Here is a 20,000-nt window from a genome sequence, read left to right on the forward strand (position 1 = left end):
TACATGTGACATTCTATAACAGGAAAAGTTAACCGAAGAAACTTAATATCCAGCAAGACTTACATCATCCTGAAGTCTATCTTCAATGGCAGTGGCTCCAAGAAGCGTAAGATTATTTTCTATGAGTTGAGCTGCATCCTCTAATTTTCTCTCACGAAACTGCAGTGATGTGCTGGCCTTGTAAAAAGTGTTTTTCCATTCCTGTTAACCATGGTAAATGTAAATTAATGAGGGATAAAAAAAATAAAATCTTATTAAATTCCTCTCTACCTAATATTATCACTTAACCCTCTTACGCCGATTGGACGTATTAAACGTCGAGTCAAAATGTCTCCCGTATGCCGATTGGACGTATCATACGTCCGGGTCAAAAAAAGAAAAATTTTTTTTGTTTTTTTAAAAATTCGCCGGAAAAATACTTATAGGCCTACCAGCCGAAAACTTTTGTATCACGCGCCTTGGGGGATGCTGGGAGTTCACGGATCAAGGCGTTGTTTTGTTTACAATCGCTACGCAGGCGCGCAAGCGCGAATTTCTTTCTTATCGCACTAAAAAGTATCAGTGACACATCTCGGAAATTATTTCGTCACTTTGACATAATTATTGCACCATTTTAAATTATCCTTTACATGAAGTATTATATATGAAAATGTGCGCAATTTCATGCACAATACAACTAAAAAATACTCATGATTGTAGCTTTTATCAATTTTGAAATATTTTCATATAAATAACGATAAGTGCAAAAATTTCAACCTTCGGTCAACTTTGACTACAGAAATGGTCGAGAAACGCAATTGTAAGCTAAAATTCTTATATTATAGTAATATTCAATCATTTGCCTTCATTTTGCAACAAATTGGACGTCTCTAGCACAATATTTCGATTTATGGTGAATTTATGAAAAACTTTTTTCCTTACGTTCGTGCGATAACCTTCCGCTAAAATTTTTTTTCGTGCGATTGGTCCCTAATGTTTGCACCCTTTTAAATTTGCCGTTTACATAAAGTTTTATATACTTGAAATGTGCGCAATTTCATGCACAATACAACAAAAAACAACCCATGGTTGTAGCTTTTATCAGTTTTGAAATATTTTCATATAAATAACGTTAAGTGCAAAAATTTCAACTTTCGGTCAACTTTTGACTCTACCGAAATGGTCGAAAAAACGCAATTGTAAGCTAAAACTCTTATATTCTAGTAATATTCAATCATTTACCTTCATTTTGCAACGACTTGGAAGTCTCTAGCACAATATTTCGATTTATGGTGAATTTAGAAAAAAAAAAATGAAAAAAAAAAAATTACGTTCGCGCGTAAACTCTTCCGAAAAAATCAGAATTTTTTTTGTGCGATTGTCGAAATGTTTGCACCATTTAAAATTAGCTGTTACATAAAGTTTTATATATGAAAATGTGCGCAATTTCATGTAGAATACAACTAAAAATGATTGAAGGTTGTAGCTTTTCTCTTTTTTCGAAATATTTGCATATAAATCACGATAAATAGAAAAAAAACCACGTTCGGATCGGTCATATTTGACTCTACCGAAATAGTTGAAAAACGCAATTGTAAGCTAAAACTCTTACGGCCTAGTAATATTCCCTCATTTTTCTTCATTTTGAAACAAATTTGAAGTCTCTAAAACAATATTGTGATTTATGGTGAATTTTTGAAAAATATATTTACCTTCACTCCACGCGCCGATTCGCGGCCGCAAGTCTCCGAAATACGTACATGGCATTATCCTAATATTTGCTCCTTTTCATATTAGCCTTTTTATAGAGTTTCATATATCAAAATGTGCGCAAATTCATGAAGAATACAATAAAAAATAATTGAAGGTTGTAGCTTTTTCCATCTTCGAAATATGTGCATATGAAAAAATATATATCTGTTAAAATTTCGACATTCGGTCAAATTTAACTCGTGAAATGGTCGAAATCTGCAATTCTAATCTAAAACTCTTACAGTATCGTAATATTCAATCATTTTGTCTTAATTTTGAAACAAATTGGAAGTCTCTAGAACAATATTGTGATTTACGGTGATTTTTGAAAAAAATATTTTTTTGCGTCGCGCGTTCTTTAACGAATTCGTACATCATTTTGTGATATAATATTTTTCCGGTGTTGCTTTTATTGTTTTACAATGTATTATATATCAAAATGATCGCAATTTAGTGTACAATACAACGCAAATAAAAGTAACTGGTTAGCTTTGACCGTTTTCTGCACAGCGTGATTTGAATACAATTATGTATGAATTTTTTTTTTTTTTTGCTACCATATATCGCATTATTTACATATGATAATGATATTATTTTTCATTTCTGATGGTTGCATTCTAAACTTCAGGCAATGACAAAAAAAGGAGCCAAAAATGAACTCTTAATCTTCAAAAGTACGCTCGCTGTAATTTTTGAAAAATTATTTTTCCACTTCCGCGCTCACTCCAAACCGGGCCCGGTATACTGGAGACGTTTTGATTTTTAGGGCTCCGGCGTAAGAGGGTTAACAGTTCTGAAGCCCACTTTTGGAACCATTTTCATAAAAATGTATACAAAGACTAACCTGCTTTTCTAAGCATTTTTTTTTAACATTTACAATAAAACTCTAGTTTAACTATTCTTCTACTGTTGGGTCACTTCAATTCCAAGCACTTCTGACCATTATAAACAGATAAATATAAAATTTCATTCATGGAAAGCATCATAATATTTGGGGAGATGGATGGTAAAAGACTGGGCCAACGCAAAATACAATTATAATAATCACCATAAATTTTAGGAAACCTGTACTACCTAATTATGAGAAAAAATCATCAAATGCATGAATGGATTATAAAACATATGAAATTCAAAATACAGACATTACAAAATAATAAAATACTAACATCATAAAATTCATTTGAAATATCGGCATAAGCATAGCAAAGAGTACGCAGACCTTCACCAGCAAACTCTTCTAAGTGCCTCACAGTAATATCTCTGTACTGTTGACTGTCTCCTAATCGTTCATAAATGACCTGAAAACAAAAGAAAATGAGAGTGGTTTTCAATGAAGCTGGATCAAATTTATTCAACACCTTAATCTGACATATAACCATATCTGGTAGTAGCAATAACCTGTGATGTTTCAACATTCATTACTATAACAGGATTACGTATGATGCTAGACTCTTTAGCCTTTCCCTAACTTACTGTGTCTGCCCCTTTGCAGTATAACTTGATCTGTCCTTGTGGAGTTTTCACAATAACACTCATTCTTTTTCTTGCTGAAGTGAACTCCAAGACATTCAGCACCTCGTATTTCTCTTGCTTTCCAAAGACGTTGATGATAGCACACTCAGGAGTTCTGGTTTCAAACACAAACCCTAACTGCCGGGCACCTTCAACCAAAGCACGTTCATCTAAAAATGAAAAATCAAGAATCAAGTTAATTAGTACAACTATGAGATTTTAGATAAAAAAAAAACCATCAAAATTAACATGAACATTACAAAAAGTTGTTTCATCTGCTGTGTGAAAATGTCTAAAATCTCCTATTACAGACTGTAAATATAAGAGAAAATCAAAACATTTTGTACAGGATTTGATCTGAAATCCCCATTCCTTAATTTTTCACTAAGGCATTTAATTTCATTGTATTGTTGCCTCTCAGCTAATGAGATTGTCACTGATAGCTGTCCAACTTCATCAACTTTACCTTACTCCAGTTTTTACTCTGCCTTTCAGAATTCCTTTTCAAATTTTCACAATGCATAATTACCATAAGTGAGATTTAACAACATTACCGAGTGACAATTCTTGACAGTCAAATGGGTTAACTGGAACAATTCTCCTTAAACAGGGGAAAAAACATAAGCAGTCAAAAGGGACTATAGGAGAGAGAGAGAAAAAAAAATGTGTGACTAGTCGTTCACAATCTCCTGGCCCCCTCCCCTCCCAAAAGTATAGAAACTTTTATCTATCAATAAAACTGGAATAACATTATTTGGAATGTAATTCATGTAGGAATAAAACAGTACAGCACAATAAAAGGAATCATACCTGGTGAAGCAGCATGGTATATGATTCTACCACCACCCCCTGCTTCATCTCTGTCTGGTATAACAGTGTGACAAACTGCCAACATTGTTAAAAACTGTCGTGCAACGGCGGCCTGAGGATTGTTCTGTTCTGCTAAGACAGCCAATTCTTGACCACTGAAAAACAAAGTACACTACTATATAGATTTTTGAAAGAAATTAAAAACAAAATTTCTTATTGAGTACAAATTTAATAAGAAGTGAAATATGACCTTTATGAAACGTAAATGTAATTGATTTCAGATTACTGATTGACATCTACGATTTAATAAAAAAATTATACTGTAATTCAATAACACACAAAACAAAGCATTCATTGGCAGATATCTTATAAACATGTAATGTTCACAAACTAAATTCTACTGAAACCAGTACCAAGGAAAATTTGTCCAACATTAAACATAAAATACGTCAAAACAGCAATGACTGGGTTGACTTCCTCCTCAGTGGCCTGGTAACTTATTACCAATAAAAAAGTAATTAACATTGTTAGCATACTTTACCTTTGATCATCCATGCTATAGACTTTTCCTGCAATTGTACATCTCTTGAATTCCATTATGTTGCAAGTGAGGGTGCCCGTTTTGTCAGAAAGAACATATTTGATCATGCCTAACTCTTCATTCAGATTTGAAGTTCTAGCCATAGCCCATATGCCATTTTCCTCATAGTACATATCTATGTCATTATTGATGAAGGTAGCCTGTTGATAATAAAAAATTAAGAGTGAAGAATTACCCCATAATATTTCTATAAGCAATCTATCCACATTAAAACGTAAAATAAAAAATTAAAAAAATACTTGACAACATGCAATGAATTCCAATTTTTACCATGCTAATAAAATTATGAGTGTCTCCAACTTCTGCAAAATGAAGGATATGACCACCAAATATAATAATTTGTTGAAAATTGTATTTTTCCTAACTATACAAACCTGAGGTCCTTTACAATAGGAAGGTACTTAGCGGCAGCTGAACCGGTCGTAAGCTTAGAACAAGGGGTTCGGTAGTTAACTACTTGTCCGGCAGTTAGCGGTGCGCTTGACTACGAGGCGAGGAGCCACTTTGCTTGACGCCCAGGAAACGCAGAGTGAGGGGTGGCATGAGGTGAGACTATATGTAAAGGACCTCAGGTTTGTATAGTTAGGAAACATACAATTTTCGACAAATTGTTATTTGTTCCGATACTGTATACAAACCATCGGTCCTTTACAATAATAGGAAGACTCACTTATTGGTGGGTGGAATCTGAGTCTTATGAACAGACTGGTGTTCGTCCTACCTTGGATTCCCCCTCTGGTTGTAAAAGCAGAGGGAGGGATCCTAGCCTCTGCCCAACTGATCGGGGTGTGCACTGCAGGATCAGTGGTCAGACTTCTGGACCAAATTTATAAGAGGGAGGCAAGCTTACCTCTTATAAATAGCAAAAAGCAAGAACTAGTTCCTACTTCAAGAGCCAAGGTAAAGTTATGGGTTTGTTTCTTGTTGGCTTCCACTCCCCCCCCCCCCCCCCCCTTGTTGGGGCGTGGTGGATAAACACTTCTATCCCTACTGAAAGGGATAGAATGGGGCTCGGTTGTGTAGCTTACCTGCATTGGCCTCCTGTTCAGGTAGAGGGAAGAATGAAGGAGGAAGAGAAGCCAGTCACACTCTTTCACTCGTCCATGCATACAGTCACACAAGGATGCGATGCTGTTCTGTCCGCTCGGGTGCTGGGTAGACTACACAACTTGTTGAGCAGCAACCACGGGTCCCAAGGAAAAGGTGTCCAAGGACCTGTGGGTGATATCCCGAAGGTAAAAGGAAGTGAAGGTGGTCTGGTTGGCCCAAACCCCTGCCTTCAGTGCCTGTGCCAGGGAGTTGTTGTTGGACCAATACCTCTGACTTTGTGGGCTATTGGACAAAGGGTACGGGTGTCGTCACTGTCAGCTGTCTTGTAAGCCCTCCTGATCACCTCACACAGCCAGAAAGAAAGAGTGTTCTTGAAAACCTCTTTCTTGGTAACCCTGGTGCTAACGAAGAGCCGTCGACACTCAGGCCTGAGGTGCCGAGTTCTCTTCAGATAGCGCCGTAGCGCCCTCACAGGACAAAGCAGCATCTCATCCGCATCATTATCGGTGAAATCCTTCAGGGAGGGGATCGTGAAGGACTCGAACCGGTCGTCAGGGACCGAAGGATTCTGAGTCTTTGCTACGAAGTTCGGGACGAAATAGAGCGTCACAGATCCCCATCCCCTGGAATGCTTAACGTTGAAGGAAAGACCATGAAGTTCGCCTATTCTCTTCGCCAATACCAGGGCCAGCAAGAAGAGGGTCTTGAGGGTCAGATCCCTGTCTGACGACTCTCGGAGTGGCTCGAAGGGTCTGAGAGTCAAACTCCTAAGGATGAGAGTCACATCCCATCCCGGGGGCCTGAGTTCCCTGGGTGGGCAAGACCTCTCGAAGCTCTTCATCAGGAGGGAGATCTCGAAAGAAGAGGAGATATCCACACCTCGCAGTTTAAGGACTAAGGCCAGGGCGGCTCTGTAGCCCATAATTGCGGAGACAGAGAGGAGCTTCTCTCAGCGAAGAAAAACAAGGAAATCCGCTACCTGCTGAAGAGAGGCTCTGAGAGGAGAGAGACCCCGTCCACGACACCAACCACAGAAGACAGACCACTTCCCCTGGTAGACAGCCTCAGAGGACTATCTAAGGTATCCGGCCATCTCTGTCGCTGCACTGCGAGAAAAGCCTCTCGCTCGCAAGAGATGGTGGATAGAAGCCAGCCGTGAAGACACAGGGACTCGACGGATCGGTGGTACCGTTCCATGTGTAGCTGGCACAAAAGGTTGTGCCAGGGGGGAATCTCTCTTGGCTCTCCGGCAAGCAGAGCCAGTAGGTCCGGATACCAAACGGCCTGAGGTCGTTTGGGCGCCACCAGGATCATCCGAAGGTTTGCAGAGATCAGCGCCCTGCTGATCACTTTGCGAATAAGACAGAACGGGGGGAAGGCATAGACGAAGAGGTTGTCCCACGGATGCTGTAGGGCGTCCTCTGCGGCTGCCCATGGGTCCGGCACAATCGAGTAGAACACCTGGAGTTTTCTGTTGTGCCGGGTGGTGAACAGATCCACGACTGGACGTCCCCAAAGGTTGAACAGCCTTTCCGCCACGTCTGGGTGAAGGGACCACTCGGTTCCTATCACCTGATCCCGACGACTGAGCTTGTCGGGTACCACATTCCTCTTGCCTGGAATGTAGCGAGCCGACTACTCTATTGAGTGTGCCGCGGCCCACTCGTGCACCTGCAGCGTCAACTGGTGCAACGGGAGGGACACTAGACACCCTTGCTTGTTGACGTATGCCACTACTGTGGTGTTGTCACACATCAACACCACCGAGTGTCCCACCAAACGGTCCCGGAACTCTTGGAGAGCGAGGAACGCTGCCTTGAGCTCCAGGATGTTGATGTGAAGGTGCTTGTCGTGATGGTCCCACACACCTGCAGTTAGCAACTCCCCCAGGTGTGCGCCCCATCCCACAGTCGATGCGTCCGAGAAGAGGCACTCCTCTTACGAGGTTCCTGTCATCCAGCCACCAGGCTAGGTCCTGCCTCACCTCCTCCATGAGGAACACAGGGAAGCAGGGAGGGTCCCTTTCCTGTGACCAACACTCCTTTAGTCTCCACTGAAGAGACCGCAGGTGAAGACGCCCGTGAGGAACTAACTTCTCGAGAGACGACAGGTGGCCGATCACGACTTGCCACTGCTGAGCCGGTTGCTCCTGTCGAGACAGGAACAGTCTTACTGCCTCCCTGCTGAATCTGCTGATCCGCGAATCTGCGGGGAAGACTCGCCCTGCTGCCGTGTCGATCAGCATTCCCAGGTACTTCATCCCTCTGCTTGGGTTCGAGCTCTGACTTCTCGTGATTCACCACAATTCCCAGTTCGCGGCAGAATTCGAGGAGTTGATCTCTGTCCTGCAGCAACTGCAAGTGGGAGCTCGCCAGGACTAACCAATAGTCGAGATACCTCAAGAGATGTATCCCTACCGAGTGGGCCCAAGCAGACACCAGTGTGAACACCTGTGGGGCGGTTGAGAGACCGAAACAAAGTGCCCTGAATTGGTACACCGTCCCTTCGAGGATGAAGCGGAGGTACTTCCTGGAGGATTGATGGACAGGTATCTGGAAATATGCGTCCCTCAAATCTACAGAAAGCATGAAGTCGTTCTCTCTGATGGAATCGAGCACCGACCGTGCTGTTTCCATCATGAACCGAGTCTGGTGAACAAATTGGTTCAAGGGAGAGAGATCTATCCTATCTCTGGGCACCAGCCCCCTGTAGACTTCTAAACAAGGAAGAGGTGGCTGTAGAAGCCCGGCGACTGATCCTGAACGATCTCCACAACTCGTTTGCTCAGCATGGCTTCTACTTCCTGCCGAAGCATCACGTCCTTGGTCGAACCAGGAACGTAGGTTTGGAGATGGACCGGGTTGGTGAGGGGTGACCGAGACTCGAAGGGTAGTAAATATCCCTCCCGAAGGACGTTTACTATCCAGGTTTCCGCACCGTAGCGCTGCCATGTTGCCCAATGGCTGGCCAGGCACCCCCTCACTTCCTGCAGCAGGTGAAGGGGAACGCCGTCCCTAGCGTTTCCCACCTCTCTTCGACTTCTTCTTACCTGGCCCCCCTCGTGAGAAGGAGGGCTGGTGACGGTTGCCCCTAGAAGAAGTTGAAGGCAGAGCCTTGACTCTGGGCTTCAACGATACAATAGTCTTGGCCGCAGAGGAAGCTCTAACCAAACTCTTAGGTTTGGCCGCAGTAACTTGAGGCTGCCCAGACGCCTTCAAGACTGCCTGGTGTACTAAACGGTCACTGTCGTCAGTGCGCCGTCTTTCCACCACAGCGTCCACCATCTCTCCCGGGAAGAGAGAGGAGGAGCTCCGCACCGGTCCGTTGCGAAGACCCAGAGCCGCCTCACGACCGGCCGCCCTGGTCACTCGGGTGACAACAGCGTCTCTACGCTGGAGAACCAGGTTGGCCCACAGGTTGGCCGTCTGGTGGACCAGGTAGGCGATAGCCCTACCCCCAGACTGGCACAATCTCACGAAAGCCGGGTCTCCTTCAGGAGTGATATTCCCTAAGGAGGCCGCAGTTTTCGACACTGTGAGGGACCACAGGTCTAGCCATGAGACTGCTTGGAAGGCTGCCATTGCGGTAGACTCCAAGGCAAGTGCCTCCTACTGCGAGAACCAGAGGTTCTCCAACAGGAGCTGTGGCAGAGACACCCCCGGAGTTAGCCTGGGTAGCTCCGGGTTAACCTGTTTGGGCGGCAGAGGGTCCTCCGAAGGTATGTAAAAGCACCTCTGTCGCGGTAGAGGTGGAGGAAGGAGCTTAGCGGTCCTACTGGACCGAAGCGAACCCTCCTGTCCGGAGACGAGAGCGTCCACCTGGCCCAGCACGCTGTCAGCCAAAGCTGATCGCGGCAGACCCACCGCCGTCCTGGGTTCCTTCTTAGGTCCCCAGAACGCCTCCAAGCCCGATGTGGGTTCGGTAGGTGGGAGTAGCGATCCTTCTCCAAGGTCGTTGTGCTGACGGATCAGCGCAATCACCTCCGTGAATGACCTCTGGATCTCGGGAGTGACTGCATCCTGTGGAGACGGACTGTCAAGCCCTTCCAACAAGAATGCCTCCCGAGAGCCTCCTCCTTCCACAGGAGGAACCACGACAGACCCCTCCTGGTCTCCTCCTACCACTTGCGTGTACGACCTGGTTGGTCCGAGGATTGTGCCAGGTTCGTAGGGCGTCGTGGCGGGATCACGAGGGGCGCGCCCTTCGTGATCGCTCCTGATCACCTCGCTCTTCCCGGTAAAGCCCGAGGAAGTTGAAGGGATCGGAGATGCAGACCGGAGCGAGATGGACCCTTAGAAGTCTCGGCACGAGACTTCTTAGGTGGGGAGGAGGCAGCCTTCTTCTTCTTCGGCTTGGGGGCCTTAGAAGTTGAAGGGGAAGCAGCGGCAGGGGGGGGTGGGAGGTTAGTTCCCAGCACGAGCGAATGGAGGACCCAGAGTACAACTGGATGTCGGGGTATCTCGCCCCCTCCTCTACGCTCAAATGATCAAGGGAGGAGAGGGAGCGAGAAACCTCCCCCGAAGGGGAAGGAGCCATACGAGGGAGCTGAGCTGGAGGGAGAAAGTAGGAAGACAAATCAGTGACCATCCCACTGCGCCTCCGACCAAAAGATACATGTATCACAAGTACCGCGAACTGCCAGACAAGTAGTTAACTACCGAACCCCTTGTTCTAAGTTTATGACCGGTTCAGCTGCCGCTATGTAGTACCTTCCTATTCTAAAAGACCGATGGTTTGTATACCGTATCGGAATAAATCCTATTTATTGAACCATTCTGAGTGTATTTAATAGGCTGAGATATTGCTCCATGATGGTTAGTGGCTTTTTATATGAATATTTATACGGTACCTACATCTTAACCTTACAGTTAAGAGACAGACAAAAATTCTAAACGTACCTGAATAAAACGGACAACTTCAAGTGTGACTTGCAGTGAAATGGGGATGAGATTGTTGAAGAGAATGATGAATGTGATGAAGTTAATGCCGAAGTTGAATACACTTAAGTCTGAAAGAGAAAAAATACTAAATTCAAGAAAATATTAATAACATACACTAACAGTACTCACATATATTGTATTTCAAACATAATGACATTATAAGGGACAGTCTTTCAAGTTATCAACAATGTGCCTTTATCAGTTACTATTTATACACAGTTTTGTGAATGGCCGAACTTTTGTTCACAAAGGCTTAAATATATACACATGCAAAAAATTCTTTTTTTTTTTTTTCCCAAGCACTATGATGCCTTTACATCAATTGTATTTTATACAAAACATTGATAAAATATCCCAATGGAATACTTAAATAGCAAGGCAACATCTGTGGAAAATTAGAGAGCAGTCTGAGAGGTCTAATTCATAAACAAAATGTAACATACCATCAAGGGACAGGTACCAGTGACGATCAGCGGTCCACTGCGAGTTGCAAACAGCCATGATGAGACAGAGTACAATCAACAGGAAGAACAACAGTATGATTAGATTGTTTGTCTGTTTATCCACCTGAAAGAAAGAAAATACCCCCATTAAAACCATTTTGGATTAAGCCACATAATGGTAAACCATACCAGAAACTGTCTTATCCATCAATCAAGACAAAAGCCAATATTTTTCTCTTTAATGTCATCTGACATCAAAACTGAAAACAAAAGCATAAAATGCTGAATTGAGAAAGCTTAGCAAAGGAAAAATATGTCTTAATTTTATTTAATGGAGTCCCTCAATTATTGTAAGGCTGGTCTGAAATATTTGTAACTAAATAAAAGAAAAAAATGGAGTATGCCAATGTTAAAAACTTGACTGCCAAAAGAAAGTAAAAAAGATGGAAAGCAACTAACCTCAATATAGGTTGTATACCCTACAGTGTCAACTAAGGCAATTCATAAGCACTAAAATATACCCAATAACTCAGGAATATACAAAATATAAAACTCTCCTGATAACACTTTTATTCAAACAAAAGTTAAAATCTATTTTTCCATTCCACCTCTGAACTTAGATATTTCAGCATTTTGACGTACAGTACTTCCCATTAACACAGAAAGAAGTCAACTGGTTTGTTTAGGATTACAACTTACTCTCTTCCTATCCTCCTTATTCCTCTTCGATTTTTTTTGTACTACAGATCTATCTTTAATTAGGCAATCTATATGCCCATCCTATCAATCGAACAACCTACTTTACTATAAGTTGAGTGAAACAATGATTCCTCTAAATACCCAACGCTATACCTCCACTTACACCTAAACCCGTTGTGCTACTGTGATTATATACTTGTGCTGATATGATCTACCTGAACGGCACATCATGACAGGGTTAGAAAAAAAAAATGTGCATTAACCTTCAAAACCTTCCCTTGGATATCAATAAAAATAAAACCACACCATAAAAGGTCAGCTCCATTTTATCAGCTAGATTTTATACATCTGATCACTAGCATGCAAATCGAATTGTAAAATGGAATGACTGTGCAACACACAAGATAACCCTGAATATCAGGAAAATAAATGCTTTAAAACTGAGGACAATAAAGGATAATAACATAACAGCAATAAAAATAATGAGTAACATACGATGTTAACATCACTATATCAGCTACACAACAAAGGGGATGTTTCAACACAAACAAGTCCATTTGAAAGTATAAGAATGCCTTTTCATGCACAAGACCCCATGAAAACTTAAATATTAAAGCCAAAATTAAAACACAAGTGTCTAAAAAGAAGCAAACTAAAATTTCAATCTAAGTGGTTCTTTCAGTACAAATTGTCTTTACCGTTGATCGTTTGAGAGGAGCTGAGGTAGCTGAGTTCTTCATGAGTTTTGTTTCATGTCCAGTATAGATGACCAACCCAAACACCCAGTTGGTATTTTGTAGCTTAGCACCACGTAACAGGATGTGGTCTGGACTCAGTGGGACAGCCCTGAGGAAATGTAAATGCAAGGTTTGATTTATAAAAAGACTGCACACCTGCAATAGCTGAAAGACATACACACATACATCCATCCATTTTAAATTAAATAAAAGATTGTACATATAAAGTACTAAAAAATTAAAAATAATTCAAAACCAAAAGTAATAAGGATTTTGAGAACTTGATTTTTGCTTTACAGCAACCAAGCTTATTTTCTCTGGCTTTCTGTCTTGCTTTTACATGCAAAAAAAAAAAAAACTTTATTATTTTCACTGCCATGCAAGAAATAAACCTTCACTCTTGAAGAATCACACAAGTATACTAAAAACTAGTAAATGAGGTCCATGCAAGTAACTTCCTAAGTGTTTTCTAACCTGTACCATTGAATGTGGTCATATGGCTAAAAAAGCGTCCAAGGTTACAACTTACATATTCACTTAATGAAACAGTACCTAGGATAATTTAAAAACATTTCTGTATGAGTAATTGGGGATGCTGATGGAACAATTACTTTTCATTGCAGTCTCCTAATTTGTGCAATTTCTGCATGAATTCCCAACAATTACCGAAGAATTAAAATCTAATTATCTACCAACTTTACTTCAGGTAAGTTGAAAGTACTGATCAGGAATATAGTAAAACATGTAAAATGATGAATGAAACCTTATGATAACAATTAAATAATAAACTCATCAGCTACTCAAAAAGGGGAAAACCTATCAAATTTAAGAGCTATGACAAAAGTACTCTTGTAACAAAATACACTTGCAAGCCAATGAAAACATTTAGTATTACACAAGAACAAAAAACTTTTAGTAGGTTCATTAGTATACATTATAGCTCCATTGTGATTATCAAGTTAATACAAGGTATAGAGGAGTAGAACACAAACCAATTATTAAGCTCTAATGGTAGAATACATATCAGTTTCTGGAAAAAAAATCCAAATACTGTACTGTATCAGAGATATTTTCCCCCTTAGATTTTTATGACAAATTCAATCTAGTTATACATATTCTTTAAATCCATGATTCCCTGAATGCAGGTAAGACAAAGCATGCAACTTGCTTACACAATTAATGATGGGGTCTTCCACTGATTTCAATAATGTTTTTAAATCCTCCTCTGTATCTTTTTTACTGGTAATTGTGAATAGACTTTAAATGAATAGAGTAGAGTGATTGTATTTCATATCTTTCTCACATTCACTATGAATTTGGTGAGGCTGCATACAACTTATTCTGCTGGTGCTTTTTTTTTAAGGTATGACAAACAATACAACAAGATGTCTAATGACTGCAACAGTAATGGCCATGCCATATTTTCTACCATGACAGACAAGTTCCGACAACCACATTTAATATAATAAATGAATGAAACGAATTTACTTACTGGCGGCCAGTTTCCTTGAGATTGCCAGTAAACTGATAGAGATATCTATTGGGGGCCTCACATTCCACCTTTCCAGAGAGATTCATTAAGTCTCGAGCCTCTAAGAAGTGGGCAGTTTGTGGTAGCCCCTGACGAATCTTGAGATTTGTCTCCCCATCTAGGTTTGCAGTCTCCACATAGCACAGAGCTTGTGGTTCACTGAAATTGGTAAAATTTATTAGTGAAAATCCACACACATCAATTAGAAATTTAAATATCAAATCATCATAATATTCTTGATTGGCAAAAGATGATTAAATTTACATCTACCTGCTTTGTTTCCCATTTATATTTTAACATTCCTCAAAAATTCTTTTCTAATGGAATAAAGAAACAATAGAATCTACAAAAAGAAAATTTACCCCAAAGAGTAACTTCCACCTTGATCAAAGTTCAACAGTTAATTAGACTTGTTTTGAATAATCCATCAATGAGGGAAATTATATTTTCTAACCTGGAGGCTAAGATGACAAGATCAGCTGGGAAAAATTTGTTGTTACGGACTTTAACAATATCCCCAACTTGTATGTGTCTCCACTTGATCCACTGCCACTGTCCATCCTTCATGACTTCTATTTCTCTTTTATTCAGCTCATCATCTGCACGATGACGTTTCTGAAAGATTGGTCGTATAAATATCATGTCTAGCGCATTCTACCAGTCTTCAAATATATTGTAACCAAACAGTATAAAAACCACAAGGTATCCTTTCCATGTTAGTACAGAGGTAAACTTACAATGTCTTCAGCAATTTCCTTTATAGCTGACACCACAAGGATGCAAATAAGAGGGACCAATGTTGTGTAGCGACCCGTTGGAGATACACCAGGAATTTGCTGAAAGAAAAATACAACTTTATCCAAATGGAATAGAAATGAGAGTAATATTTTTAAAAGAAACAATTTAACTGAAATAAAAACACACTTGTGATGAGTAATAAAATTAAATGAAGTCTGAATTATAGGGCCCTATGCGAGAGTTTCTCTTACATTGAGAGAGAGAAAAAAAATCTAAATATCACTGTAATGTTCACTGATTAGTAAAGATTTTATGAAATTTAGTTTTCAAATGCCACAGTAATGATGTAATACAGGGTTGTGATAACTTCATACCATGGAGGTAAAGGCAAGAAAATGAAAACTTTAAAAATGGACATAGAAATGTCATCATATGTTATATCCTGTAAAGAAAATAAACCACTAAGACTATATCCTGTAAAAAATATACATCACAAAAAGAAGTTCACAAAGAACTAAAAGCTTTAAAGTGTTCATATGCTTTGGAGGGGGGAGGACCTGGCTTGTGACACTTTAAAATTAAATCAAGGATAAATCAGCATGAAACTTATCAGAGAGGTAGATTTATAAATATTTTTGAAGCCTTATCCTTACTATACAGTAAATACAATTACGTACTACTATGAAGTAAGGGAGGGGGTCAGACTAGTCAACCAATAATAATAATAATGCTTCTTATACAAGTTCTTCCTTTGTTTGAGGAAAAAGCAGGCATTAATATGCATGAGGTTTGCATAAAGAAAGAATACTTATATAAAAGAAATTCCAATTTTCCAGAGTGAAGTGATGTACTACGTATATAAAATTCCAAACATAACATCATTGTTAAATATTATGAAAGATGAGATAGCTCAAATTTAAACAAAAATAAAAGAGGCAATTTTGAAGTTGAACAATAAGGGATTTTGGGAGACTGAAATGTGCAAACATTGAATGGAAATGAAATATAGGCTCAAAATTCATTACATGAAAAGATGCGCAGTTAAATCTGTTCAGTACAAATACTAAAAGCATTGAGGAAAGACGAAATGTAAAGGAAGGCATAAGTTGAAAATGTAGCACATGGGACAAAGTAGAGGGAAGATACTCAAATTATCTACTTAAAATCCCGCTGTACAAATGTCTACAAAGGCTTAATGAGATGCAAATCATGTGGAAGAAGGAAGACGACCTAATGATGTAACCTCTGAGGATGTCATCAAAGTTTTGTAGGCTGATGTTTTATCATCATTCGCCACAAGTTGTTTGTGAGAATAAGCATGGAGAAGTAAACACTTTCCTCTCACAATATTTTTTAACTTCTTGATTTATTCGTATACTATTGTATTCATATCTTCATTATCATTAGTGAGTCGGTGTTCAGTCTTTTGCAGTCTATGAGTTCTGTAATACTGTGTGTCAGTAGTTATTGCTAGTTTTCTATCAGTGTGGAATGGAGACTGAATCTACATGGTCCATATACATCATAACATTGATACTTCATTATTGATGAAACAGGAAGTAATGTAGACCAAGGCTACCGTTACAGCATGACACCATTCTACTTCCTCCTTGTGTAACAGTCCCATAAAATCTTTTCCCACTTATTCTGCTATCCTGGTTACTAGGAATCTGATTGTTACGTTTTTTACTTAAACCTGAGGGTAAGACTACAATAAGCTGCCAAAACGTTACAGACATACATACACACACACATATATATACTATATACATACAAACACATAATGTGAGCATGTGTATGTGTATGCATCCTTTAAACAATTATGAAATCATGATTATATATATATATATATATATATATATATAATATATATATATATAGATATATAATATATATATATATTCTATGCTATTCATAACGGAAGACATGCAAAATATGTTCTAATGTTCTCTTTTGTTGCCTGACGAATGAAAGAGGAACAGTGACCCAACTTCTGCAACGATGGATCTATAAACCTGGTGTTTAGTACAATGTTATGAAGGCCATATATGACACTGAATAGGGCTATGAATTAATTATTATTTGTTGTGACCCTACCATTGTTTCTAAATAACCATACCAGGCATGTCTATATTAAATATAATATAATACACACAACACCCAACACAGCAACAACAACCACACCACACACATTATTATATATTAATTAATATATATATATATATATATATATATATAGATATATATATATATATATATATATATATATATATATATATATATAGATATATATGATAATTCTGACTTGTTCTCACACTGAAAACGAAGCAATTTCTCTAATGCTAGTAAATTCAATTTAATACCTGTACATTGTATTTTCAAATACCCTAGTCACTCTATTAATTTATGCATTTACTAGTGACCAGGGTTGAAATATTTCTATGTGCCTTTTTATTTTACACAAATTCGTTAGAGAGAGAATTACTGTAAAACAGCACACACCAATAGTATATAATATATGAATGCATGTGCTGACTTAATCAGCTTATCATGCACTTGGTAGTCAGTCTAAGGGCATAGGGCCAGCATCCCCACCTAATGAAAACTCCTAATGATATTGTCAGACGACGTAAGTAAAATGAAAGAGAGAGAGAGAGAGAGAAGAGAGAGAGAGAGAGAGAGAGAGAGAGAGAGAGAGAGACTTTATATATGCGTAATTTAAATAAAAGACAAAGAACACGTACGAAACACACTAATAACTCTTCAGCCTTTCCATAAAACACTTGTTGAGTTCTTGTTTTTCTATGCCGCCAGATACTAAGTCTAGCGTGATCGACAGACATAAACCTTTCAGATGAAGAAGAAGAAGAAGAAGAAGAAGAAGAAGAAGAAGAAGAGGGACGATCCGACAACGATACTGGGTTTGAAAACTTGAAGGGACACGAACACAAACACAAAGAAGAAGAAGAAGAAGAAGAATTAGAGGGAGATCCGACAAAGATACTGGGTTTGAAACATGAAGGAACACACACATCGCACACACACACACACACACACACACACTGCTTCCCGCGCCGCCCCCAAAAGCCACACACACCTGCAGAAGGGCGATGATGAGGAAGAAGACGTTGGCATAGCGCCGGAACTGCTCGAAGAGAAACATGGGCAGGAAGAAGAGAAGCTTGAAGCGGTACTTGGCGGTGCAGACGGCATTCGAGCAGTACTTGTGGGGCTGGGGCTCGTTCAGGTACACCGTCCGCACGTCCTGCCCACTCGCGCCCGTGCCCAGCACGCCCCCGGCGCCCAGGCCGCCTCCCCCGTCGCCCTCGCTGCCGCCTCCTCCCGAATCATCGTCTGCATGAAGGAAAGAAAATGGAGAAAATTAATTATTTATTTATGAATGTTGTATAATGTAATTATTTTTTATTCCTGATAAATGTTAATGTAAATTTTCAATGAAGATTAAATGTTAAAAACATTCATGAAGGATGATCAAATTAGACATTATTAATGATGATGATAAAGTGATTTAGTAATCATAAAACATATTTGGTCATTCAGGAGGATGAACAAATGTTAATATAAATTTGTAACGTTGAATAATGTTTATATGAACTAAACAACGTTTTATTTCAACCGTTATTCCAACGTTTTTGTTTTTTTTGTAATCGAACTATGTAAACTATGTGTAAACATATATATTTATATGTACATAATACCTATATTTTATATTATTATATATATTATATATATATCATATATATATATATATATATATATATATATAATTCAACGTTTTTTTGCATATCAACTATGTACTATGTGTACATATATGTATTATATAACATATATCTATATATTTATATATTATATATTATTAATATATATATAGATATATATATAATATATATATATATATTCAACGTTTTTTGCATATCAACTATGTACTATGTGTACATAATATATTATTAATTACATTAATAATTATATTTAACATCATATATAATATTATTTATATAATATATATTATATTATATAGAGAGAGAGAGAGAGAGAGAGAGAGAGAGAGAGAGAGAGAGAGAGAGAGAGAGAGAGAGAGAATCACAAAAATGAAGTCAAATAAAAACAAATAAAAAAATGAACAGTCCCATAAAAACAGAAACCACTTCACCCACTAAATTCGTCACAGCGCAGAAGTAAAATTAAAACGAATAATACCTATATTGAGCACAGGTGACGTGACAACTATCGATACTGGAAAGTTGGCGAAATCGTATATATATTTAAAAGAACTTCCACACTTCCTGATTTATGCATCACGTAAGCCCACTTCCACCCAACCGCATCACCCCACCCCCCGTTGCGTCGGTTTACGACTGAGCAATCGATGGCCATTACCTTATTCGGGTTATCTAATCAATTGCATTCACTCGAGCAACAACGGCAAACGAATGACCCAGTTTGAACAAAAACATTGCTATAGTTATTAACATCATTTACCCATAAACCACAAACCGCTCATTATTATCATTACTTAAAAAACACTGATGGTAGCATGGAGTCTTGCAATGGAGAAATGTACATATTTAAAGAAAAATCTAATAAAAACACTTTTGTTCGATTCCCATTTTCAATCTTCAGGGGGGAATCTTTAAATAATATGTAAACATCCATGAGTGTGCATTTGTTTCTCCAATAATAATATTAATAACAAGATACGAGTTTGTTACAAGCGATTAAAACTCGTACCAACAGGAAGCAATTTTTTCTCATTCTCAATCATATAGGCAACGAAACGGTTGGTGTTACTATAACTGACATTATCTCTCTACTGCAATTCTGTGGGACATTTTCGTATCTAAAAATTAAACGTGTACATTTTCTCAAATGAAATGGAGACAGTAGTCAAGCAGGACTGGATTACTTTAGTTCCTTAAACTAAAAAAAAAAAAATCCCCATCTATAACCTCACAAAGAAACAAGCAATAAATCTGCATTCCATACCATTTAATAAAACGAGAGAGAGAGAGAGAGAGAGAGAGAGAGAGAGAGAAGGATTGGGATGTCTCAAAGACTTATTAGTCCATCGGAGGACATCGATTACAAGGTTGGGATGTCTCAAAGACTTTTTATAAATCCGAGTTACATCAGATTACAAGGATTGGGATGTCTCAAAGACTTCTTTGCCCATCCAAGGACGACATCGTG

At 39.1% G+C, this 20,000-nt stretch overlaps 1 protein-coding gene across 4 annotated transcripts in view; it reads right to left on the bottom strand.

Annotated features, from left to right (window-relative positions):
- Positions 1-20,000, bottom strand: part of LOC135195588 (probable phospholipid-transporting ATPase IA) — a 291,149-nt gene that overhangs the window by 78,828 nt on the left and 192,321 nt on the right. For all 4 annotated transcript variants that reach the window (XM_064221906.1, XM_064221905.1, XM_064221903.1 and 1 more), the window contains 12 exons: positions 17,890-18,146; positions 14,792-14,890; positions 14,509-14,669; positions 14,016-14,213; positions 12,485-12,632; positions 11,088-11,211; positions 10,603-10,712; positions 4,595-4,794; positions 4,054-4,208; positions 3,205-3,413; positions 2,898-3,029; positions 64-201 (listed from right to left, as the gene is read on the bottom strand). In XM_064221906.1, coding sequence (XP_064077976.1) covers positions 64-201; positions 2,898-3,029; positions 3,205-3,413; positions 4,054-4,208; positions 4,595-4,794; positions 10,603-10,712; positions 11,088-11,211; positions 12,485-12,632; positions 14,016-14,213; positions 14,509-14,669; positions 14,792-14,890; positions 17,890-18,146 — 1,931 coding nt within the window. The remainder of the gene's footprint in view (positions 1-63; positions 202-2,897; positions 3,030-3,204; positions 3,414-4,053; positions 4,209-4,594; positions 4,795-10,602; positions 10,713-11,087; positions 11,212-12,484; positions 12,633-14,015; positions 14,214-14,508; positions 14,670-14,791; positions 14,891-17,889; positions 18,147-20,000) is intronic.

This window comes from Macrobrachium nipponense, chromosome 16 (genome assembly GCF_015104395.2).
Source record: "Macrobrachium nipponense isolate FS-2020 chromosome 16, ASM1510439v2, whole genome shotgun sequence".
Classification (NCBI taxonomy): Eukaryota; Metazoa; Arthropoda; class Malacostraca; order Decapoda; family Palaemonidae; genus Macrobrachium; species Macrobrachium nipponense.